Source organism: Ptychodera flava, assembly GCF_041260155.1.
Source record: "Ptychodera flava strain L36383 chromosome 3 unlocalized genomic scaffold, AS_Pfla_20210202 Scaffold_25__1_contigs__length_14229661_pilon, whole genome shotgun sequence".
Classification (NCBI taxonomy): Eukaryota; Metazoa; Hemichordata; class Enteropneusta; family Ptychoderidae; genus Ptychodera; species Ptychodera flava.
The window spans coordinates 11457464-11484810 of NW_027248279.1; the positions used below are offsets into that span (position 1 = coordinate 11457464).

Genomic DNA, 27347 nt, shown 5'->3' on the forward strand with positions numbered 1-27347 from the left:
TCAATGGAAGTGTAAACTCTCTGGTCTTGGTTCGTCAAGTGCTGTTCTTACTGATCAAAGATACAGACAAAAGATGAAGGTAACGCCATCCAGGATGCTATGATGCATTTCTCATCCAACCTATTGTTATTTCAAATTGTTCTTCAGATTCCATATACACCAATGAATTCAGCAGCGTTCAGAGTGTGGTAATTGTTTTGTTGCTGACAATAACAACTTTTCATGTGTTTACATGTTGCTGCTTCTGATGAAAGTTTTATTGACTTTGGGAGTAAAATCTACATCATTAAGAAAAAACATCGGATGTGCTAAGCTGTTGTATAAAAATGTTTTGTGTTTAAGCATAATGATCTCTTTATTTAACAAGCGATTTTTCCGCCAAAATGAGCGTGTGGTCTGTTTACCGAGTATAGTTACCTAAATCATTTGTTGTTTACAAATTCATGTCTCTCTGCACAGGGACACTTACCAATCAGATGGATGGCACCGGAAGTACTGTCAGGCAACGGATATACAACAAGAAGTGACGTATGGTCGTTTGGTGTGCTTCTTTGGGAAATATATTCATTAGGTCAGTTTGCTTTCTCGTCAAATAATTTCAAATCTAATATTTGGCATATTTCTGAAATCAGTAATTTCATTATCATAGTTTATATGGACACAAACAGCAGAAAAAATAATTTAGACTCAACTTAGTGAGAGCCTAGACATTCCGCGCTCAGAATATAATATTCCGTGTAACACGTTCACGCATTTTAAAAGGAACCAGAGTAGAAGTAGAGAATGACCACATCGTTGGTCTTCGCATACTATTTTGGTATCCATGCTCTTTGATAATGTCTCTTAGGACATGAAATGAATTCCAACGCAAAACTGCAAGACAGAGCTTAAAATACGAGAACCACACATTTTTCTGCCATGTGTAAATCATTGCAGAAAAGAATAATTTTTGTCATGTAATCTCGTAAAATTACTATTATTTTATAGGTTGTACTCCTTATGAAATCCTGCAAGAAGATGACGTCAGAGATTTTATTCAGGCAGGAAAGCGTTTGGACATTCCACCAGGATGCGCAGAAACCCTGTAAGTTCAAAGTCAAATGTCATAGTATATTTTTGCAAACAGGGCCACTATATATGTTAGACATCATGCACTTCCAACAACGATTGGCTTTTGGTGAAACTAACGTGCCCAGCGATTAAAATACTTGACTTTGCTAAATGTATCTATCGCAGGGCATCAAATGATACCATATACATTATAACTGAAGTGATAACTTGTATTAGCATTAGCTGGACAAGGCATATCTATGGTTTATAATTACACAACACACTGTAGTCTTATAAAAACTGTCTCTATTCTTTGTACAGTTACCAAATTATGACGTCATGCTGGATTGAGATACCCGATGAAAGGTTAAAAGTCGATGACCTTGTCAGCAGCTTACGACGGTTCAGGCAGAAGGCGGGAAATAATATGATGAAAGAAATGACGTCAGAACTTAGGTCGAAAAACGCAGCTCAGTAACTTACATTCAGAGATGGTACTTTCCATAGAGTTTTTAATTATCTTAAAGAGCAATAATGCTATTTGCCAATTCTATAGTTTTTATCTATATCCAGCATCACTTTAATGAGACAACATAATTTGAAACTACAGTAAGTTCAAACTTTGCATAGAGTATAACTTAATTTGTAGCGCCAAAGACAATATGTATACAGAATTGTTGTAGTGATTTTGTATGTATGTAGAACTATTTATGTGGAAAACCTGTAATGGCATTGCCACAGGCTAAAATCTCATATGTTGAACGGCGTTGTGATGGATTATGATAAAAACACGACTGGCGTAGTTCATGAAAGAGAATGGGCAATTTTCACATTTGCATCAGTACGATTACGATGATGATAAACCTCTTTGGATTTCATTCTTGATTATCTAACTCCTGTTTGATCAACCGCTGTTTGAATAGTTATAGACGTCGACGCATTCTCATTGCCCCACTTTGCTTTTTGGTAATCCAAGTCAGCTCTTCAAAAAGTTCGTCTATGTTACATTACAACGGAAACTGCTGCTGAAGAAGAGGTAGTCGATACTGATGTGGAAAATTCATCTTAATCTGTAGAAATTGCTTTGTCTTCTATCGCACTTGCTGTCACTGTATGCTGCATTGATGATGTTATTAGATTTTTGTAAGAAATTGTTGTTTTACCAGCTGCTTAAAATAGCTAAGTGTCGCATAAACACTAACAGATCAAATGCGAGTGTCGTTGTGCATCGAAAACAAGAGATAGAAGGTGCAGTTGTTGGTATTTAGGTAGAACTTTGTATGGACTTTGGATTTTGTAATACATCCCTAAAATTTCTAGTTGGAATGAGGAAGATATAGGCGATATTTTGGGTTCAGATATGAGTAATAATATTGACAACGGCGATAATCCTCTACCCGAGGGTGAGTGGAGAGAGGCCCCATTGCTTTAAGATGTCGGACGTCGTCAATGGTATCATTTATGACTATACACGTGAGTGTAACAACTCCAAAATGTATTGGATTATACTTGAGTTTATTACATGAAGAAAGTACATGAACAAACTCTTACTACAATGGTGGTTTATTGGCACAATACTGATATCTGTGCGAAGTATATGATACTTTATATTTTATTGATTTACATTTCTTACATAAACTCTGTTCATTTTTGTATGGTTTACGTGATATTTACCTCTTTAGCACGCTGTTTACATTATAAATATTTATAAGAATCGTTTAGACATGGTAAATCACTGTATGATTAGATTGTATAACAATGTATGATAAAATTTGAATGAAGACGAGTGTTTAGTGTTATTAGACGATACATCAGTGTATTATACTCTCTTGACTTTTTTATGTCCGGACTTCGCAACAACGCTGATATTTAAAAAATATTTTGAGAGAGTAACATCCAAACGTTTTTGTATCGAATGATGAAACACGATTTGAACTAATTTGGGAGAATTGGATTTTCATATTTTTTTTGATTTCTCAAAAGTGTTAGGTGCCAGATAGTTGAATGTTGCAATAATACAAATTACTCATAAAAACAAGTGTGTAATGTAAAAAGAAAAGCCGATGAGATTATATTACTGCACCATCCAACTATCTAAAACTAGTTCCAATCATGTTATGAATTGATTTATCATGACTACGATCAATAAAACGTATAATTTGAACATAGCACTGTGTGACAGTATGCAACAATATATACGCCGATAGTTTTCGCAAAAATAATTTACGAAACGTAGAAAAAGTATTGGAAGCTAATGATAGAGGACCCTCACTGAGACTGAGAGAGAGAGAGAGAGAGAGAGAGAGAGAGAGAGAGAGAGAGAGAGAGAGAGAATATCCAACACACTATGCATCATATGTAAAAAATTCTTGCAGATTTAGTTATTAGTTTTCCTTATTATAACACACTACACTTGAACCTTGCTCCAACAAGAGACACGTTTAAAAAAGACCATACTATTGGAGGACCAAGTTCCACCAAACGTGGAAAAGTGATTCTCGAAATTTGTCAAATTGTCAGCTTTTAGGCGACCAGAATGAAACATACAAATCCTTGCCATGACAGACACTAAGTTCAGTGACTTTGTTGTCATTAAGTTTGTTTGAAACAGACCTTCTGTTGTCAAGTACTTCGTGCATTTATACGTAAAGATTTAGCTTACCTTACATTATCACGCCCTCGCCTGCGACTAAATCATGGCTACGATCGTACAGACTAAAGGATAAACTGCGATCTTGTCCTTATTATCATGTATTTGACTTTGTGGAAATTTACCATCGTTTTCCTTACCATCCTCACGTCTTAAAGCTTAAAAATATCGAACACTAATAAATCTATCAGGGGCAGAATCGAACACCTTCGCGCTTGATAAATTGCCTTCAACATTTCAAGAACGAGTTCAGCAAGGCAGAGAAACGTTGGCATGTAATTGAGATAATTCCTTTATATTTTTCTATATTTAGCAATCAATAGAACTCTCTCAACTCTTCGGTTAATCTTGTCTTAAGCTCAGCCTGATTAATTGTTAGTCACTGGGCTGGGTAGATTCGTAGTTACACCAGTTCAGCTCTCGATCCCTACGCGACCATAAACAGTTGCCTGGCAACGATCCCGCGCTCTCTACGATCTACAAAGCGAGGTGGCGCCGCGCCCATTGAACGAATACACCGTATCACTGAGCCGACCTGCGCTCACCATAACCTTCAGGCGTTTTATACAGCCCTATTACAGATGCCGTAAACTGGTAAAATTCGTCAATTTTACAAAATCGTCACAAAACCTGTTTCGAAGGCTGATATACTGATTTTACCTATTTTTGACCTTGATCTAAACATTTTTTAGCGGAAATAGAGCTGTTAGTAACTGTCCTCCCACTAGCATATGGGGAAAATATGCCCTCCCAATGAATTCTGATGCCCAATGCCCTCCAGTATCGGTCTGCCTGCTCCCAACCACAGTTCAAGCTCCCCTCTGCTATATTCCCATTACTGAAACTCACGCCCACTTTAATTTAGTTGATTACTTATTTTTTTCTCAAGAATTATAAAAGAAAGCTAATGAAACTTATATTCTTCCAACCACTGCCAGAAATTTCCCCCTGCCCAAAGCAAAAAAAATCTTCCCAGCCCACTTTAAATATTGACTTTTCTCCCCGCCCGCTGATTGGTTTTTAAATCTGCCCGCTCACTGAAAAACTGCATGCAAACACTTTTTTGCAAGAACAGCTTCGTTTCGGCTCTGTATAATTGCAATAGTAGGAGGAAAAACTAAATGTATGCAAATCAAGGGAAAAATCAAGAGTTTGTCGGCAGTGTATAGCTACGGCAGTATTGGTAGTTTACTATTATTAATACAATGGCATAATGACGTCATACACACAAAAAACAGTCAATGATAAGACACGGATTGACAAACAAGAGGTCATGAACCCGGAAAACGGACGTTGTTCGCTAACACCTGTACACTGCAAATTCTTTGGATTGAAATTTCAGAAGACTGTCTAGTATTTATTCCAATTAGGTTTGCGGGCAAGCTTATGTGTCTTTGAGCATGAAATACTGATTAATATCTTAACCAGAAAACTTATGGTTTGTGAAAGGCACTGACCAGAGGCGAAATTAATGGTTTGTATTCCACCCGACCAGATCACTGTGCAAAAATTGGTCATCATTGGTTTGTTGACAAACTAATTCTATTCTATGATCTGGCGAGAATTTATTCCATTTGAAATAGAGATTATTGTCCACTGCAGCGGTTGATTTTTGACCGTTTTTCATGACATGCGGGATTGCACCCTGGTTTGAAAATATAACAAGTGGAGCCTCACTCGCAAAGTGCGAATAAAACTCATTTGGCGATTTTTTATTTGATAGTCATTATATAGCCATGCATGCGAATTCAAATTTTCGACCCGAAAAACGGTTTGGTTGGATCGATCACTCAATTGCGACCGCCTTTCTGCACTGTTACTTCCGGGTTCTGGAAGCGACCCGAGTACTCCGTTCAGAATGGTATTAGAATGCAAGGGTGAGCAAATGCACTACCCAGAGCTCACTGGCTAGCTGATTTTACCGCCGGGCAAGTACTAATTGTTTGTGCCTACAAGCCCGACGGGTTAGCGTACTAGTTTAGGAGAGTAGCAAAGTCATTCGGCATCAAACGCCATGGAGTACTATGAGAACTGTATTGCCTCACGATAGCCACGGTCCCTCCACAACCGTGCGATAGCACAAAGCAAACATAAGCTTAGAGACGGTTTCCGAGCCCAACCAAACTGACAAAAAGTCTTCAAGGTTTGAATTGAAAGAGCGTATGCAGTTCCCGGATGAAGAAAACGTAGCTCTGAGTAAATATAGTTTGAATTTAATCTTGGAAAAAAGACAAACAATCAATACGATTTAGCGTCAAGCGTTTACGTCTAAATTCAACTGATGTGGGTCTAGTACATGTATCATGCAGCGTAGCTGCAATAATTGTAGCCTTTGTTGTTGGTGCGGCTCGCGCGCGGGCAAGGCGCGAGCCGCACGACAGAAGCCCAATCCCCACCAACAACCAAGGCTACAATTATTGCAGCTATAAACATGCAGCGCAGTGAGAGCAGCATACGAAAGTACAGACCTTTCAAAGATCAAATTAACAATTGCAGCAATATTAGTTGTAGTCACACTTAAATATTTCGAATAAAAACATTCTTCATGTGGATCGTGCTGTGAGAGATGAATTCTCTTGTACCAAAAGAGTAAATAAACTTCTGTCGAGCTTGGTGGAGGCCGTATAACGCCGGGAACACACAGACCTGTACGAAGGGCTAAGTTCTTACCAGCGCGTATTTACTGCAATTGTGCAAAGCGCGTATTCGAAGTGCGGCGGAGAATGACGATGCCGATGGTACGTTGCTATGACTGCCGTGTACATGAGCGCGGTGGCTGGAATGGAACTTGCACGATTACGCACATAGGGTCATATTTTAAGCGGGAAGCGGAAGACTTGCCACGTTTGCATGTCATTTCCAAGTGACACTCTGAGTTACACAACATGTTTAACTTTCAAGTTTCTCGACCTTCGTTGGAAGGGGGGGGGCGGAGGCACGAATATGTAAAGAGGGTAAGAGGTCAATACGTAGCCCAGTTTGCTTTCCACTGTTTGATACTTTTACCCCTGAAATCATCATGTGAAAATTTTCATATTTACGATAATGAGTGTAAACATTCAGGTGTGAATAAGATAGAGAAAAAATATGGTAATAACGTTACTTTATATTTTTGATCGGCCATGAGTACGAGTGGAGCGTCTCATAACCTTTGACCCTGCATCCGCTGTCATAAGTGCGATGAACCGCGCCCTTCAATTGTTATTTCGCTTTCGGATGCCTCGGACGCAGGACAGTCACTGTGTTCTTCAAACTATCCGCCCGCCCTTTGTACCCGGTATACGGTGAAGACAATGGCCAACTCTGGACCAAAAGCCCGCCTGTCGCTAACATGTCACAGAAAGAGCTTCAGCTGCATCTAAAGGACAACCGTTTCCCACAGACAGTTTTGAAAATTCTCAACGGTAAGTCACGATCGTCCGACCTCCATGACAGGCCCCACGGTCTTATTACAGTGTTCTCACTCTTGTTTCCTTAAATGTTGGGTGTTTCATCATTTTATCATCAACGCATAGGCAACTTGCAGCTGAACTTAACCGGGACTACAACATGATCTTAAACGTCTTCGAATCTGCTGTGTTATATATCTAACACATTTCATGTCAACGTTTTACAATCGACATTGTGTAGCAGAGGCCATTAAAGGTAATTCTGTGAAAGGAATTCATACATCATTTCACCACCACAGTAAGAAAGACGGAGAGAAGATAAGTCGTGTTTTATGAGATACTAATTCATTTTGCCAAAAATTATTGTGTAGGTATGTTTATGTGAGTAGAAGGCTAACAAAAATCAAATTCAACTCGGCTAAACTTCAACTAGAAGAGATTTACCCGCCAAATTCTTTTTCGCACCGCTTGTGGTATCAAGTTACGATTGGGTTCGCATAAATGGTGTGCCGTGTGTTTGATTTTCAAACGTCATTGCTATACTATACGTTTTACTATTTCACGGCAGGAAATTTTCTGCGCAGCGGAAAAACTTACATGGTGATTATTCCTCAACAATTTCAGCTCTGCGGTCAGTAATGCAGAGCTTACCCTCGCATCTGCTCATCACACAGATGTCCCTTGTTTACACTTCATTCTCTTTCAGTCTCGCAAGCTTTATCTGTACCCAATGAAAGGCATTTGCCCGTCTTGCTTACCCGCCAAAAGCGATTAACAATATTAATTAAGGTTCAGTGTCTCAGACTTCATGTGTTGAATCTCATTAAACAACACGATAAAGCAAATTAAACTTGTTTCCTAATTTTATTTTTCTTTTGCAGATCAAAAGATATATGGGCCTGATTTTCTTTCCTTACAATGGAATGACGTCAATAACCTCTAGGCTGAAGGGCCATTTTGCAGTTCATAGAGAAAGTTAAGGTAAGGTTAATTCCTTTCTCACCATAGCAATGTATTATACTGTGTATTCTGTGAGTGTCTTCTATCAAATGAATAATCTTCTCAGAGATGATAGGCCACCCTATCTAAATCCAATATTTACAGTATACTGTAAAAGTTATCATAATTGATCATGCTAAACTAACCTATTTTGCGTTTAATCCAAGTTGATAAAATTTATATGCAAATATCAAACTTTATATTTGAAATATCAAAAAACTATATCATACAGAGAATTTTGTAAACTTTGTGATGTTCACATTTGCCTAATTAGCTCCGCTGTCATGAGCTTATCAAACAGGCTGATTTTCTGTCGTTGTCCATATGTCCGTCCATCATCCCTCAACAATTGCTTTCTCCTTTGCAACTGCAAGTCTGATTGCTTTGAATTTGATGTGGCAGCTTATTTGTGATAACCTTGTTCAAATAAGTTGTTCAAATCGTAGTGAAATTTGCACTTTTTTGTTTTTAAGGCAATTTTCATCATTTTTAGTTAAAAAAATATTTGAAACTCTTCCTCAAACTCACTGGTCAGATAGCTTTGATATTTGCTACATAGGTCTGCAGGGATGATCTATTTCAGATTTATTCAAATAGTGGAGAAATACATGTATGTACATTTTTATTTTCAAGGCAACTTTTGTCATTTTTGGCCAAAGCAATTGTTTCACCAAAATCGCTCGTCTGTCAGCTGTGATATTTGTTATACAGGTTTAAAGGGATGAGCAAAATGTGATATATTCACATTATGATGAAATTTACAATTTTTGGGCAATTTTTGTCATTTTTGGTTAAAAATTGTATTTCTCAAAAAGTATGGGTCTGATAGCTTTGATATTTGGTATACAGGTTCCTACAGATAAACTGAATGGGATGTATTTCGACATTATGATTAAATCTGCAATTTTGTATTTTTGCAGCTATTTTGCCTTTCTTTGTCCAGCCACTGAAATGAGCTATCAAAGATTTCCACCTTCATCAATACATGTCAAAAAAGTTATTCTCTACAAAACACAGCACAGCTATATAGCCCGCTAGGTCGCTTTTTATACTACTGACAGCTTTACACAATGTTTTGTTTGCATACAAGTCAGTAAAGTAACTGATACACAATTACACAATATGGATGAGAACTTTTAAAAAACCAGGTGGACCCAGTGTTCAAAATTGTGTCAGTGTGGAAACCAACTACATGTCATGATAAATTGTGTTCATTAATATGTACCATTTTCAGTATCCAACAATGAATGCCATCAACATTATTTCCTATTTTCTAAAAGGGTTTTCCCAATTATTATTGAAAGATAGTTTGTAAAGATAGGAAGAAGCAAACACAATTGCACAATATGGATGAGAACTTTTATTAAAAAAACAGGTGGACCCAGTGTTCAAAATTGTGTCAGTGTGAAAACCAACTGCACGTCATGATACGTTGTGTAGGTGTGTCTCAAAGCGTAGCTGCCTATGACACTTGACACCGGAATGCACTTTTTTTAAATAGAGTCGCTGCCAGTGAAAATAGTGTTCAATAGGATTGCACGCGATGTATAAGTTTTTGGCTGTGTTGTGCGTGCAATGTATGTTATCCTATGTTTTGGTTTTACACCTGCCTATGCGTCAATTACATTCACAATCCATAAGGAACGATGGCAATACACAAATTGTTCATATATCCTCAATGTCAAATTATCTTCAGTTTCAAAGTAGCTGGATTCAATCTCAAGTGTCAACTGCTTTAATTCCGCACACGTTGTGTTCATGAATATTTACCATTTTCAGTATCAAACTGTGAATACCGTCAACTTTATTTCTATTTTCTAAAATGGTTTCCCGATTGATAATGGAAAGATAGTTGTAAAGATAGGAAGAAGCGAAGGAGGAGAATAAGACATATAAGTATATAATTAATTTTGTATTACACTTTGTAATATGTTTTTCACTCACACAGCACTCTATCCTGTAGTCACTTCCTTCAGTACTGAACCATAGAGTTTAAATTATGTAATACAAACTACAAATTCAAAAGCATACATTTTCCCCAAACTTTTCTTCAGGAAACATTTCACTATACATACTTCAGTGCCAGGGGCCTCCATGGCAAGCTTGGTAAACATTTTACATACTGTTAAGATTCAAACAAGCCATCATTTGCGTATGAAGTTTGTGGGGGAAATTACATGTCAACTTTCAATGTTTACAAAAATATGTATGGCGAAATCTTCTTTTGCTCCGTGAATATCATCGTGATTGCTCATTAGTGATGAACTAGCGAATGTTTCAGAGTCCAAATACCTGAGCAAGAGGTGCATACATACTATGTATTTCAAGATCCAACATCTTTTCTCTGTACAGATTGTAGAGGATATGATATACATCATCCAGCAAAATCAAAATTCACCACAAGTAACCAGAGATGAGCTTCAGGCTGATTGGAAAGCAATTGAAGACAGTCTCATCAAGTATGGCTTGTTACAAAACATTGATGCCAAAGGTAAATCTTGTTGCCAGGTATTACAAGCATGAAAAACGGACATAATATGATAGACAGCAAAGCAATGACACGTAAATTGCTACTCTGGTACCTTAAAGGAAGTTTCATAAACAATGTACACATGAATGAATAGACACTACTTCAAGGTCTCTGTTTTAGCTTCTATAGACTATTTTCTATAGAAGCTATTGGGATGGATATCCGTCCGGCGTCAGTCTGTATTTATGTATGTATGTCCGTTTGTGAGGTGTCTGTCCACTCCAATATCTTGAGAACCGCAGTACTTACTGATTTGATATACGTTGTGTAGATGGTAAATATGATTATGAGAAACTAGTTTTTTAATTATAAGTTTTTGATATTGTTGAAAATATGCAAATAAGTGCTAAAGAAAGGCGTTTTTGGTTAAAAATCTTCTTCATAACGCTGATCAGACAGTTTTGTTATTTGGTATACAGATCCCTAGGGATAACCCAACTTAGCTTTGTTCAAATTGTGATGAAATATGCAAATCTGTATTTTTAAGGAATTTTTTGTCATTTTTGGTCAAGACTTTTTTTCATCAAAACCACTCATCTCACAGCTTTGATGTTTATTATACAGGTTCCTACAGATGAACTCAATATGATATATTGAATTTATGATGAAATGTGCAATTTTGTATTTTGGTGCAATTTTTGCCATTTTTGGTCAAAAAATGTGTTTCTCAAAAACTACTGGTCTGATACCTTTGATATTTGGTATACAGGTTCCTAGGGGTTTTCTCAGTGTGATATATTGAAATTTGATGAAATCTTTGGGTCAATTTTTGCCATTTTTAGTCAAAATATTTGTTTCTCAAAAGGTACTCATCTGATAGCTTTGATATTTGGTATACAGGTTCCTAGGCTTTATCTTAATGTAATATATTGAAATTATGATGAAATCTTCAATTTTGTATTTTTGCAACTAATTTTGCCATTTTTGGTCAGGCCATCCTGAAATGAGCTATCAAAGATATCCACCTACATCAGTACATGTGTCACAAAAAGTTATTCTCTACATAACACAGCAAACCTCTGTCGACTGTTGCGTCACTTGTTTTGCAAAACTGCTGGTCAGACAGCTTTAATATTTGGTTTACAGGTCCCTAGGATGACCTTAGTGAGATGATTTCATACAGTCAGGAAATATTTAATTTTGTATCCATGTCTATAGTAGCTTCAGGGACTTTGGCCCTATGTTTTAAAGTTGGAAAGGTTGGCATTGCAATAAATCTATCCATGTTTGCTTTGTTATTGAGTAGTACAGTATTGAGTAGGGTAGAATATTGTGCTGTACATAGTACATAGTTGTATAGTCAATGATTCATTGACTCTCTATTGCCTTATATTGTTTTACATTTCGATGCAATTTTGAGTCAAATGCACCTGAAATTTAAAATGTAATGACATGCAATATGCTGGACTTATGTAATATCATCAACAGGTTTGCCCTAGAATGATTGTATAAAAAGACTTTATTTTAATGATAAGATACATAATGCACAATATTTTTGGCATTTACACTATAGGGATCAGAACATTGGCAGTTATCAGAGTGTTGGAGATCACCTTTGGAGGTCAAAGTGCACTTGGGAAGATTGTAACCATTGTTGATGTAAGTATCATATCTCTCAGTAATTCAATGTAATATGATAACTTGATAATATTGTGTCATGTTCATTATGCTCTTTGTCTCTTTTGAGTAAGCTTCTGTCACCACAGTAGTGGTTTAACTCTGTGTTCACATGCTGGACAAATTTAAGAACAAAGCCTTTCAGAGTTATATAAAGAACCTTGTCTTATATTGGTTATATATTTTTTGCTATGATTATTCTTTCTTCATAGGATGCTGAAAAACTTTCTGTGAAAGGAAGAAAAGATGGCAGACTACCTCGTTTGGGTGTTTTGGTACATGAGGAGAAGGTTAAGCAGTTTGTTATTTTCCTTGAAGGAATAATCTTTTGCAATGTTGAAAGCAATAATCTTGTTCTTGCACTCCTTTCTTATATGGGAGTGCATTTCCTGTGTAACTTTGACTATGCTCGAGCTGTAAAGAGTGCATGTCAGTTTTTAGAATACTTTTGGCTCACATCTAAAGACAAAAATACAATCCGGGGTAGGGTCAGACAGTTAGGCCTTGCTATTATGGGAAATGTGTAATTTGGTCATAGCAAGACAATGTCTTCTGAAAATCATGAAACATCAAAAGTAGGACTTTGTATGTACCGATATGCCTATTTTTCAATGGCAGTATTAAGAAAACTTCATTTTTACTATTTTTGCTTTGCTGTCAGAGATGGGAAGCTGATCAGATAAGCTGACTCATTCATGTTGTCTGTCCTCAAATTTAGTGTTCACTAAAACTGCTCAGATGACATTCACCATGTGATATTTGGACTACAAGCCACTGACAATGACTGATTTATAATATTATCAAAGGATAAATACCTTGCATATGCAAATTTTTTATCTGATTTTTAGTGTTTTCAAACAGCCTCTTTTCTAATGTGGTTGGTTTGACAGCTTCTTGTCTGATATGGCTGGTCTTACAGCTTCCAAAGTCAATGTGCAGCTTCCTTGGGAGCCCTTATCAACTGTTAATGTCAAAATGTACAAAAAATTTGTACATGTACATGTGTTAGTATTTCTTTATATTGCTCAACTTCAAAAATCATTGAAATTGTCCACTTCGAATATTTAGAAAAATGTTTTGGTAAATTTGCTACTTTCTCATAAAAGCATTTTCTCACGTAGTGTTTATCTGACAGCTCTCAAGTATAGCTTTTAGCTTTGTAGGGATGCTATTGGTAGGTGTTTGTTAAATTAGCATGAAAATAGATATTTTAACTTTTGCAAGTACTCTGACTTTTATGCAAATGTTGGTCACATTTGTATCAGCAAGTTTTTTGGTATTTCCTATGATAAAAATATTGTTGGTATACCACCAGTCCCAGGAACTCCTAATTCAGCAATCTAGCACTTGCATAATATGTTTGTTTGAATTTTTTTATACTTTTCCAACTTATTTTTGTGATCTTTTTCTCCAATACCAATTGCAATTAAAATTGATTTTGTTTCCAAGGATGACCTCACTATGTCCTCACAAGTGTTTGTCTGTTAGCCATGACATTAATTATACAGTCACCAAGTGTTATCCTAATGTAATATGTATCAAAATTATGATAAAATCTGTAATTTTGTATTTCGGGTGCAATTTTTATCAGAAAAATTGGTTTTCATAAATTACTTGTTTGATAGCTTTGATATTTGGTGTAGAAGTTCCTAGTGTTTATCTTAATATGATATACTGAAATTATGCTGAAATCTGCAATTTTGTATTTTTAGGGCAAATTTTGCCATTTTTGTCACAAACTTTGTTTTCTAAAACTGCTTGTCTTATAGCTTTGATATTTGGTATAAATGTTCTTACGGATGATATTAATCTAAGTCAAGGTCAGCCAGGAAAGTGTTATCTTTCCTGCCATTCAGCCTGAGCAGAGATGCTTGGCCTTTCATCCTAATGAGTCCCATATCTTTCTTCACCTTCAAACATATCAAAGGTTGTGAAAGATTTCCACCTTCGTCAAAACATATGTCACAAATAGTTAAATCTCTACACAATACAGCGGAGCTCTATCGGCTGCAAGGTTGCTAGGTTACAGATTTTTGTGAGATTAGCATATTTGTATTTCTTTGCAGGTTTTGTGCCTCCATTTTGTTTTTGTTTTGATGCACAAATACCAGAGAGCTTCTATAGTTGTCGGTATCTGTATGTCTGTAAGTATGTGCAATGTGTGTCCGTCCACATCTAAATATGCAAAACTGCAGCACCTACTCTCTTAGTATTTGGTGTACAGGTGCACCCATGGGTGGAGATGTGAATTTGTTCGAACAAATATGTCAGTGTACAAAATATCTAATGAAGTTATAAGGGAAAATCCAATAAATTGGTCAAAAATTGTTTTCTCTGAATTAACTGTTCTGATTGCTTTGAACTTGGTATACATGTACCTAGAGGAAACCTTATTTGAATGTCTTCAAATTTTGGTGAAATTTTCTTATATTTGTATTTTTTGGGAAATTTTTCCAATATTTTGTTAAAAAGATCATTTTCTCTGAAATTGCTCATCTGATTGCTTTGAAACTTGGAATGCATGTTCTCAGGCGTTAACATTAAATATACTCACTCTGGCCTGCCACATCAAACCTAATGTGAGCCACGTGTCACTGAAGCAATTTTTCCAGTTTCGAGTCAAAGAATTTATTCTTCAGAACTACTTATTTGACAGCCTTAATGTATTCTAGTCACTGGGAATGACCTAGTTTAAATTTGAGTGACAGTGTCATTAACGCTATGTTTTGGAATCAGATGTTATTTTATGCCATTTACGGAACAGTTGGCCAGTATTTTTTTTTGAAATTCTTCATCAACACTTTCTCATTTTAGAGTCCTGTAGTTTTTTTCATATATTTTCCATATATAGCAAAACCTGTCTACCTCCACTTTGACTGGAAATCTTTGAAATGATATTTGAAATTATTTGTCATTGTGCTGATAGGCAATGGACTTGAAAACCTCTAAAGTTTGACTTTTCTATTTAGGCAAAGTTGAGATAACACAGGTTTTGCTGTATTTTATTTCTTACCAAGGTACACTTGTTATTTGCGTACATATATATATTCAAATCATTATTATTATTATTATTATTATTAGCATAAATGTTTGTTAAGTCATATTTACCGTAATTGTAAAACTTTGTCAAGAATTTTCATTTTATCAATAATAATCATAATAACACTAAAGACATTTCTCTGTGTGATTTCTTTCACAGGTTACCACCATAGCCCTCTCCCTTTCACTGGACAAATGCCATTTTATTGGGGTTTCTTTAGTGTTTCTTACAGGATTATGCAGTTTGTCAGTGTTTAGTGTACCGGGTATATACATCAAGACTAAGTCATTTTAATCCTCTTTCTACTAAGTGATATTAATATCCAAGCTTTGTCTATGGAACTGATAGAAAGAGGATTAAATTGACTCTAAGAGGACAACAGACAGTAAAGGCGTCGTCAGTGCCCAATCTCTCCATGCCAGCCCCATATCCCTCCTTCCCCCGCCCGCCCAGCCCCGCCCTACCTAAAACTGGATGCTCTCCCGGCCTGCCGACAGACCACAAATGTATTATGGATGGCTTGCAAGCAAACCACATTCATGCCAGTCTAACAAGAAGACCTGGCTTGCCTGTAAACTGATGTTTTTTGAATTTGGTCTAAATTCAAGCTTTTTTAGAGACATGTAGTGGATTGCCAGCAAACCAAGTCCTACACTCTGTGTGGTCTGTTAACTTGCCAGTCTGTTCAATCAAGTGGCCTGTAGGCAAACTGAAAACAAACCAAAAAGCAAGCCAATTTAGGGAAAATGAAGCAATCCGTTCAGCGACAAATAAACCGGTACGAATTTAGCACGAATTTAGCTTGCCGGAGAGCTAGAAGAATTTGCAGTGTATAGAGATACCGGAGGACTGTAGTCAGTGTGGAATGTCTGCCTTAACGCCATCGTTGGTCATTCTGCTGGTGAGTGTTACTCATAAACGAAGTTTTGGAAGTAAATACGGTTTGGTGTTATTTTGTATTGATTTGTGGGTTTGCTAGAAATTTTGACAAAAAGCAGTTACACGTAATATGACAATATTTTTTCCCGGAGTCGTCCTTAATGTACAGGTGCCGCCAGATACAGTGTATGTAAACCCAGGAGAGTCTGCATCATTCAACTGCTCTGTTACACTGTGGCGTACTGGTGACCTTGCTTCAGTTTACTGGGGAAAAAGTCGAGATTATGGTGTCACCTGGACAAATGTCGCTCAGTGTTACGATACAGGGACATGTCTCTTTACACTACCAGAGCTTGACGAAATATATTCGTATGAAAGCAATGCACCAGATTACAACTTCTTCAAACTCATCATAGATTCAGCAACAATGGCAGAAGATGCACACTATGACTGTTATTCATTTGAAGACTCGTCAGTTGCCCCTCCGTCTCCCCATGGCAGACTGTATGTCTTAAGTAAGTGTTAAAACTGTGACAAAATTGAATCATTATACACCTGTGTCTGTAACCTATGGAGTTTCGTTGTACAGTAACTTTTGCTATCAGAGGACGCGGAGTCTAATAACTTTGACGCGGAGTACAATAACTTTTAGCTGCCGTTAGACTCTATTTGACCTTGACCATATGGCACCTGTTCGTCAACACATGACGAATAAGAAAGGATGCTACATTTTTTACAAAACATATACATCAAAACATTCAGTACTTGACGCAGTGAATAATGTTCAGTCCTAAACCAGTGAATTTGAGTGAAAGTATGCTGCTGAACTGCGATACACTGTACTGCTAGTGTTGAAATTTCTTTCTGTCCGTTTCTTGTGGACGTGATATTCTGCGAGCGAGCGACGCAGTGCGCTACGGACATCCTCTAAATGCTATAATGTCGACTTTTCCTGGTAAAATTGGACTTGAAAAGTGTATAATAATAAGGTTATTCACACAATACCTGGATGTATGGCGTAGTACATTGTACACTTCGTCACTGTCGACGCTACGGTTCTCGGACGATACCTATGCTGCACAATGTACTCGGATATAAATTCCGTAATTTTGTGAATCAAATTTCTTTATCAAATTAAAAATTCTTTGTAATAATCATACTAATTATTTTTCAAGTCGCCACGAAGGTGTTATGTAATTATTGGTCTTGAACGAAGACTGTGTGTAACGCGCGGTGGTTTAAGTTGAAGGAATCGTGTTTGCTGTTCCTTAAATGATAAAGTAGAAACATTCCCATCGCCTATCTCACGTCCTTTCAAATTTCAACTATTTCTTTTCTTTGCAAATTCTTAGCTACTTTAATCAAGACACTAAAACATTTAATGGGCTGCATCAAATGAATACTTAGTGATTTCTATGCAAATGTCCAGTGAATACATAAATTAGTGTCCGTTACACATAGAGCCGTATGCATGACTTAAATAAATCTTTGACGAACACAACCATTACATTAAATATCATTTAGAGCACGAATTCGAAGTTTGGAAAGTATACGATCTGAAACATTTCGATCATCAGATATTTTCGTGAGCTCGTCAAAATGAATGTTTATGCAATAGTTACGATTGTATGCTTATGTATCCACAGCGTGATTTAAACTAAGATTTATTCCGATAATATTCTGAGAATATTGTTTGCTGCTATGTCTCGAAAGTGATATGTTGCTGATAATATAAATAACGCAGTGTTGGAATAAATGAAACACTACCTCCACTAATCTGACAAGACAGCGATTGCTTTCTTATTACTCTTTAGTACCTTTAGTCTTTACCTGGATTTTTTCGTACAAAATCTAAGAAAAAATAAAACATATTCATTTTACTTGAGTTAAACACTTATCGAACAGCCATTCATTCAACAACAGATCAGGTCACAGATGTCAGCATAAGTAATTACAATAATGGAGACACAAAGACAGTGGACGCTGGTACCGAAGTGATCACAACATGTACAGCAACTTCTGGAAACCCTCCAGCTGATATACTCTTGACAATAGGAGACAAAGACATTAAATATGTGATTGACAACACAACAACAGAAACTGGAAATGACACCAGAGTCTACGACACAGAAAGTCGTCTTCTGTATTCATTCAATGCTTCTGATGACCAGCAATATCTAAAGTGTCAATCATTTCAACATGACAGCCTGACACCGATAAGTGCACAGATTTTAATGGATGTAAAACGTAAGTTCCCTGTAGCTAATTCCGTAATGGTCTCAGTGTAATACACTTAGCAGAAATATTTTGTCAACTTCGTTTATGAAAGGCGAAACCGTTATACATACACCGTAATACATTTTTTGTATTGGAAAACATTTCCATGCGATTTGACGGTTATATTATGAAATCCTATACCAGTAGAATAACGTAAACAGAGTTCATTTCTCAATACCAGCTCTATACCAAAAATCGAAAGATGTACAGAAATGGTGCCTTGGCATGTAGTGTCAAATTCAACAATACCCATAACTTTTGATTTTCTATAATACTCTCTCTGTACATCAACTAAGGTTTACCATCCTACTTCGTAGACATGTTGGAAGTTTAAAATGTGTACGTTTTGTGTGTAAGTATTGAATACTGTAGAATACTGATCATTACCCTTTGACACATTCATTCACATCTGAACATTGATGCATATGCCAAGCATTCATAACAATTTACATTACACAGGAATACTGTATATACAGCTTGATTATTTTGCGTTGCAACATGCTTTGAGGTATATTCACAGATGAATTCTATGGAAACACAGATCAAAAGGGAATCGGCATAAAGGTGTTTCGAAGCACTTTAACATTGCTACCTCCATTCACACATGGTTTGAGATCTCCATATCAATACCCCTATTAAGATAGATTTTGTGTTTTCATGTTTATCAAAAGCGAAATCAGCTGTGTGGAAAATTTTCATTCTAACCTCGAACAAGTTGGTGCTCCTGTAATTACCGATATTCTTTATCACCTGTTTCACATAAGTTTAAAGTTAACTGTTTTCCTGGTATTTTCAAATGCGCGTGAGTTGTTCTCCTGTACAAAGGTGGAAGTAATGTTAGAGATCGTCTATTTTCAATTTTACCGTCTCTTTCTTTAGTTGTCGAGAACATAAATACTGGTCGATTGATTTTTCATCACCGTGCTACAAAAGTCGGAACTCTCTGCCTTATGTCGAGAGAAATGCTCCTAATATTGAACAGTTTAAGATGAAACTGAAAAAGTTTACCCAACAGCATTTTCCTTAAAACAACTTAATTTTACATATACTTTCTCTCATCATTAACATTGTTGTATGCATTGTGCCCCTGATAACAATTACTCATAAGTAAATCGGCCACTCATTAAAGTGTAAATAAGTAAATAAATAAATAAATAAATAAACAAAATAAATAATCCAGGTCATAATTGTGGATACCAAAAAGGTAACACGTTGGTTGTTGAATGTCCGACAACTGCTAATCCTGATGACGTCACATATTCCTGGGAGAGTGATGATGGTCGGACTGGATGTAATTCCAGGACATGGACATTGACAGATGAAGATGGTGACGATGAAGTCACTGTCACATAGAACGCGTTTAACGCAAGTGTAACAGACATAGTAGTAGAATACATATATCAAGTGTACTTCCTTTTCAAATTGTTTATTTGTATTTAATTGCTGTATTTTAGATGCCCCTGTAAACCAGGACATCGTAGTGGATAGCTGGGAAGGTAACACAGTTGTAGTGGAATGTTTGGCCACTGCCAATCCTGATGACGTCACATATTCCTGGGAGAGTGATGATGGTTAGACTGGAAATGCTGGTACCTCCAACAAATGGGAATTAAAAGATGAAGATGGTGATGATGAAGTCACTGTCACATGCCATGCAAGTAATGTGAAGGGAGAGACATCACAGACAGAAGTCGTGAAGAAAACATGTACGTACAATACACCTTTTCATTGGAGCATGTAAGTGTCAAATATTCTCTCAGTGTCGATTATTTTACCTGATATTCCATATGCATCTTTGCATACTTTTGATTTCGATATTTTCCACACTTACAACTAATATTTTGTCTGTCTATTTGTGTGTCTGTATTTACTTTACCATACTAAATCGCTTCTACTGTTCTAAGATACATCAACTTCATGGGCCAAAATTTCGACAACGGCAGAGCAAGACACAGGTAATGCGGCCTTTCGTCTTCAATTGATTTCTGTGATAATATTTTGGACCTTTCCTTTTTTGAGCTGAAAGAGGAGATACAAATTTAACTTTTGCACGATGAAAAGAAACAACATAGAACATTTCAAACACGCGATCTGACTGTTAAGTTTCTAGTTACAAATGGATGTAATATTTCAGTAGTTAACATTACATTCATGGTCCCTGGCTAGACTTAGTCCAGGATATTATCAAGGATGCAATGTATACTTTTTGCTAAAGTAGTTAATTCGATATCTAAAGTAGTGGCCTAAGTTCCTTCTTTATTGTCAGGTACACTGCATTCTGTTTTGGATATTTAATATTGCGAAAGGCAATATATTGGAATAATATGGTAATGCCATGTGCTTCGATATTAAATGGGCTTAAATCTACTACCATAATATCTACAGAACTACAATCTCTCTCTCATTCTCTCTCTCTCTCTCTCTCTCTCTCTCTCTCTCTCTCTCTCTCTCTCTCTCAAGATATTCCTTACCAGCCGTGTTAGTGCAGCATCACTGTGTCAGTTGTTCTTGGATGTCTGTTGGTCACTGTGCTGACGATGTTTATTACACTGGTTGTGCTACTATGGGTCAGAGGTCATCGCTTTTCATCGTTATTACTACAGGTAACTTTTATTACAATTTCACAAATAAACCCGGCGATTACAAAATATTCACATTCTGTGTTCAGAACTATTTAAATTTTTCTAATGATCTTATGTCTAATATTTTTTTTCAATATTTGAATAGAAAACCAAACAAGACTCAGCTTCACTGGAGAGTAATTACCAATCCCTTCAAGGACATCACCCACAATCCGTTTACACAAATGTAAGTTAAAGTTTTGTATACAGTTTCGACAAATTATCAGGATAAAGAGTATAAGTATAAGGATTTATATATTCTCAGCATGGTGAGTTTCCTAAATAGTACTTCAAACGTCTTGAATTTGAACTTTATATGTGTTATCAGCTACCGGACCCTACTCTGTTTTTCAACTTTAATCAAATCAAACGTTCGGTTTCAAGGGTAGCCGGCATTTCGTATTTTCAGTAGTCCATCCAATGTGTTAAAATAAAAGTCCAAAATAGTATTAGACATTGCTCAGTTATGATTATAATCATGCAAATGTTATCAAATTATTAGAGAACAAATATAATTGTCCAATGAATGCCCAATCGTCTGCAAAACAACCCCTCTATTTCATCGTCAACAAGTATTTTACTTTCGATACACAGGGGTCGCTGACCAGATTTCTGTATCACATCGGTATTTCACAGGTGTTTTCACACAAACAAAAATATCTCAAAATAAATCTAAAAATTGACATCAAATGATCGATGTAAATAGGAGAATTTTTTTTGTTTTTACTAAGATAGCATTACAGAATGGATATTATCGGGATCGTAAAATAAAATAAAAATAAAATCAGTCGTTATGTTATAGTATGAACACCATATTTGTTTGACTGTCCTACCGATGCATTCCTAAATACAATGACACTTGTAATTATACTCCAAATATATATAAATGTTGTTGTCCGCTCTTCGGAATTTTCAGTCGAGAAAATTTATGATGTCCAAGATCAATATTTAGAGAACCACATTTGCGTCTGTGCAATCGAAATCGTAACATATTTGTCCGCGAGCAACGTCGTACTTAAATGTTCTTTCATGAAAGTTCATTAATAACTTTTAGGTCATGTTTTCCAATTGTTCTCAGCTGGGGATCCTTAACATGGAAGTTGAAGAAAATGCTGAGTACACAGAACTTGACATGAGACCTACCTATGCAAGTCTAAAATGTGGTGGTGCGAACCAAGACGTTTATCTAAGATCTGGCGATACTGTTCTTGAATTTCCAGGAGATCGTCTATTTCTAAAAGATACACTCCATGAAAGACGGTTCAGGAAAATCATGAAAGGAGAAGCTTGGTTTATTGATGGAAAAGATAGTGTCAGTGACGTTGTCGTGAAGGTTGCTAAAGGTGAAATATAATCGTTTGTGTTTTCATTTGCATCACAAAATTATAAAGTTAAGCTGTTGCATATTTCAAAAATCAAGTTTCATTAGAAATACAAGTAACGGAAAGACGCTGATACAATATGTCTTCTACAGGGTACAAAAGTGACTTCAAACGAGAAGTTGAGCTGATGGGATCCACAACTAAACTGAAAGGAGTTGAGCGATTTCTCGGTTGTTGTGTCAGGGAAGGTAGGACAAAACACTTTTAGCATTTATCATGTTATTACCAACAAAAGAACATTATTAACGATGCCATTATTAGGGGTTATTACACGAAGTTTGGGCGATACCGCGTCGTATGCGAGTGATTAAAAAATTATTAGCACCAGCTGCATAACTATGCTCGACACAAGCTTCTGCCTTAGGTTATTACATTACATCAAACATGTCCTTGCACGTTTCGACAGTTTACTGTTCTTCTCTGCAAAGCGTGTTGAAACACGAAGCAATATTTTATTAATCCTTTTCTTACCAATAGTTGTTGATTTTTTATGATTGATTTACTTGCAGAAGAACTTTTCCATTTTGTAATAAATAGATAAAACAAAATTACTTTGCAATGATGTACACAAGTGTTCATGACGTCAACATACCATAGTAATCACAATTGTTAAACCTAGGATTCAATGTGAGGGTCGACTACTTGTTACAAAGACCGGTATCCAGTTTGTCATCAACGTCATACAAATGATTATTTGGAACAGTTGGATACGGATAACAGTGCCTCTATTCCATGACGTCATATATTTCGATGAAGATTCACTGTGATGACAATAGCAGTTACGTCATGGATTTTAAAAGTCAAAGGAGCAAAGGTCATACAGATATCTTGTCTAATATAGAGGGTCACGCATGATACTGAAACCTTTGCGAAAACAGCCATGGTGAATTAAACTCTCTCTGCAAACATAGCCCTATATTCTTTACTATCAAATGCTATCATATACAATTATATGCGTATTCAAAATTCATGTTGACGGGCAACGTGCGCGTACCGCGGTGTACTGCGCTGTACAAACGACGACGTTGCTTTGCCAGTCACGTAGTAATAACAGTGTCATGGAACATGTCTGGATCACGTGATTGATATGGAAGAATTAATTTATTTTATTTAAATGGTGACAGGTATTTCAGGAAGTACGTCCTTCAAACGTAATCTCCATAACTTCAACCAAAAATCACGGATATACCCATATTTTTCTTCTTACATGATTGGACCTAATTTGGTATAATTAGATTTGGACCTAATTTGGGATAATTAGATTTTATATTTTTTAAATTTCTCAAAAATGTTAGGTGCCCTATAGCTGAACGTTGCAATATTACAAATTACTCATAAAACAAGTGTGTAGTACAAAGAGAAAAGCAGATGAGATTATATTTGTAGATTAAATCGGTATTATTTCACCATCAAATTATCCGAAGTTAGTTCCAATCGTGTTTTCTGTGTATGATTTCTTTCCAGCGCCGCTTTACCTGATCGCAGAGTACGCCCCTAACGGTAATTTATACCAAGTTCTAAAACATATGAAGACAGAGGATACAAATGCAAGGAAAAAGTAAGGGGCGTGACTTATTGATCTTTGCCCTGAGTGCAGCCGAATGTACGCAAACTCTTTCGCAGAACATGGTAAATAGATTTCTGGAAAATATCAAAATTTCTGCATGTACCCTGTGGACAGCAAGTGTGATTGCACTTGGAGTAATGTGATAATTTTAATCGTTTCTGACATCGACAGGGTATCTATTTCAATCCCAGGGAATAAATGTGGAATGAAATCAGAAATTCTCTCATGTACCAAGCTGCCATAAGTTGGGAATCTTAACGGTTAAAGTGGTTTCGTTAATTGTCTTCTTCCAGATCATTCACAGAGAGATCATGTCAAAGAATATCTTTGTTGACAGTCAGTGGAAGTGTAAACTCTCTGGTCTTGGTTCGTCAAGTGCTGTTCTTACTGATCAAAGATACAGACAAAAGATAAAGGCAACGCTATTTTTGTGTTTATAATGCACAACCTTATTGGGAAGTAGAAAACAATTCAATTAAATTTCGTTTCTTCTTTTTTTATTTTTAACTTTTGCGAGACATGGTGCAACAAAAACTCATTTTGTAGTATAATTTGCTAACTGTATTGCCTTCAGCAGTAATGCAGAACATTTGAAGTAACAGCCCCGGTGCGATACATTAAACAAACATTACCTTTCAATTCGGTATGCCAAATTCTTTTTGTTTAACACTTCAGTACTTGTTATGAGATATACTCCTAATAGCTGTATTCTTTGTCTTTCCTAAACGATTGTCTGTTTGCACAGGGACACTTTCCTATCAGATGGATGGCACCGGAAGTATTATCAGGCAACGCGTACACAACCGGAAGTGACGTATGGTCGTTTGGTGTGCTTCTCTGGGAAGTATTTTCACTAGGTAAATATAATTTGTGTCACGATATCATCAATGTATGGCTATTGAATGATGGCATTTCACCAGGCTTGCCAACTTAGATTGTTCACATGTAGTTTGATGTAAATATTTTGAAATTGCGAAAAATTAAATATTTGTCTAAAATTGACGTCTTCATTAAACCAGATATGAACTAGTATTTTTAACAGGGGGGAATACTATTTGAAACTCTTTAGTTATCATAAAAATAATAGCTTATATAGAGCAAAGCATATTGAAACATGTGAACGTTCGTTATGAAAGCAACTTTCATAACGATTACAGTTGTGGAAATTAGCACCAGCTTCCAATACTTGCATTTTTTCTGGTATTGGCTATGTAGACGATAGAATATGAAATTAAGTGTTAGTAATCTGAGAAAACAAAATCTGTTTCCTTTTTTAAACCGACGTTAATTACAATATTTTGCTTGAAGGCGACAATCCTTATGACACTATACAAGACGATGACGTCAAGGATCTTATTGGAAGAGGACAGCGGCTTGAAATTCCACAAGGGTGCACAGAATCCATGTAAGTTGACGCTGTTTGAGAGTTCTGGATCATGATGCTGACCTTTACACAGCAAAAAAATTGTATTTCAAGCCTTGATTCGAAAGCTGATGTTAAGCCGTAATGTGATTAACAACGTTCTTCAATGACAAAAATCGTTCTCTCGTTTATTCCGTTCAGTACACAAACCAATCGCATTAACCCTACCGATGGTCCCTCTGTCACATAGAGGGATCGTGTTCAAGCCAAACAAAAAATCAAAACAAAAACCCATACGGAGCGATTTCTACAAACATAAAGCCAAATTTTCTTTCTTCAATAGATATCAGTTAATGACGTCATGCTGGACGGAGATACCCGCCGAGAGATTAAATGCCACAGACCTCGTCACTGCCTTGCGACGATTTCTGTCAGAAGACGGTACAATGCAAAGTTCATGAAAATAAAAAGATCGTGTGCTGTTTCACGTCATTGTTGAAAGTTTGCAGCGGAAGTCTTACTTACAAAAATATCTTTGTCCTCAGCAAGAATGTGTACATATAGAACCAATGCAATGTTTTTTTTAAATTTTGACAACAAATCAATATTTACACAAATCAATCGAAAATGTTCACTTGCAACTAGTTCGTTTGATGCAATCGTTTGTCATTGAGATGATTGATGTATAGATATCGGCAGAAATTCAATTTAACAGAGGTCCAACCTCCTTACGAATTTTTGTCTCCTGTCTTACAATTCAGTACAAGCCAATGTTATTCTTTTTTGTAAACCAACATGTACAAACTCTCTTGACCAAATGACCACATTGAATTTTAAAGGTTTCTTATTCCGATGAGATATTTAATGTTATGAACAAAAGATCAACACAATATAAAGTAAGTCATCCATATCATATATGTGTTTGCTTGTTTCTTTGCTGCGCTATCGTCTCTTCATCATTCAACAGTTTCGCTTTCAATGAGAACGCGTGTCATTACTCATGAATTGTGTACATAGCAAACTCTAAAGAAAAGAAACGCAATCATGAAATGCATAAGATTTTCTTATGAGGGTCTTATGATAACAAATGTTTACTTAGCATTGGCATCATAGCAATTGTTTCGCCCTGAAAAGTTTTCAGAGATGTGTAAGTTTATTGATGGTGAAAAGTAACACAAGCGGGAGTTCGACTGAATGCTCAAACACCGTGGATCATTAGAGGTCAGGGGCAAAGGTCCGAGCCAGAATTTAAGTCAATGGGGCTAATAGTAATCAAATAATTATAAGGTGGCACCGGAGTGCAAAAGACCACACTCGTCGTTTAAAATCAGGGGAAAAGGTTACTGAGACTGGCGCCCGGAGTTCATATTTCTCAACGTTTATTTCTTGCGATCCACTAACACCGTCAAATGTTGACTGATCATAGAAAAATATGCCATATATGCCTAAAATAGTTTAATTTTATTCGTTGTTTAAATGCTACTTGGTTATGTATTCATAATATTGGAGTCATAACATGCCAAGTTTTAGCATAACTGATATCTTCCATCTATGGGAGTTGTTACGTGCAGTAACTTGTGTAACTTGTACTTCACAAATGTTCGTTTTCCTCTCCAATCTAGCAATTCGAATCGTACTCAATGTATATAATCCAACTGAATGGCTATCGCCAATATTCTGAGACGGCGAGTGGCTCGAATACCACAACATTTTATTGGCTAAACACCAGACCCTATTTGCTTGCACGAACATAAACGAGACGTTTTAGCCGATGTGTCAAGTAGTTGACCAATACTAATGTGATAAGAATCAACCCGATCGACGTAAATATTCGCATTGTTTGACATCACTGCTTATAGAAATGGAAACGAGTCCTAACCGAAACATTAACAAATGTTGTACAGGCATTCATAAGTGCTACATTTTTCACCATAAAGTGGTAAAATGGTGTTGATATTTGCGCATGTATACGGTCTATCGATC

The 27347-nt window shown here is 36.4% G+C and overlaps 2 protein-coding genes and 2 long non-coding RNA genes across 4 annotated transcripts in view; all 4 read left to right on the forward strand.

Moving 5' to 3' along the window:
- On the forward strand, window positions 1–26710 carry LOC139125347 (fibroblast growth factor receptor 2-like). The gene is made up of 4 exons (XM_070691439.1): window positions 1–79; window positions 24747–24858; window positions 25310–25406; window positions 25708–26710. The coding sequence occupies exons 1-4, from the start codon at window positions 74–76 to the stop codon at window positions 25823–25825; spliced, it is 333 nt and encodes a 110-aa protein (XP_070547540.1). The 5' UTR covers window positions 1–73; the 3' UTR covers window positions 25826–26710.
- The window catches only part of LOC139125242 (uncharacterized), a 214571-nt gene that overhangs the window by 122038 nt on the left and 65186 nt on the right, over window positions 1–27347 (forward strand). The gene's annotated exons all lie outside the window — the stretch shown is intronic.
- On the forward strand, window positions 6905–13694 carry LOC139125277 (uncharacterized). The gene is made up of 5 exons (XR_011550180.1): window positions 6905–7104; window positions 7971–8070; window positions 10441–10579; window positions 12132–12217; window positions 12448–13694. It is a non-coding gene; the product is annotated as an uncharacterized lncRNA (long non-coding RNA).
- LOC139125346 (uncharacterized) lies at window positions 15886–19150 on the forward strand. The gene is made up of 3 exons (XR_011550204.1): window positions 15886–16176; window positions 18078–18401; window positions 18728–19150. It is a non-coding gene; the product is annotated as an uncharacterized lncRNA (long non-coding RNA).

Bases quoted from the DNA above. Each gene is read 5' to 3' on its own strand.
- LOC139125347 (XM_070691439.1), top strand. The intron at 24,859-25,309 runs GTAAATATAATT...TTTTGCTTGAAG, and splicing joins CTGGGAAGTATTTTCACTAG to GCGACAATCCTTATGACACT. The intron at 25,407-25,707 runs GTAAGTTGACGC...TTTCTTCAATAG, and splicing joins CAAGGGTGCACAGAATCCAT to ATATCAGTTAATGACGTCAT.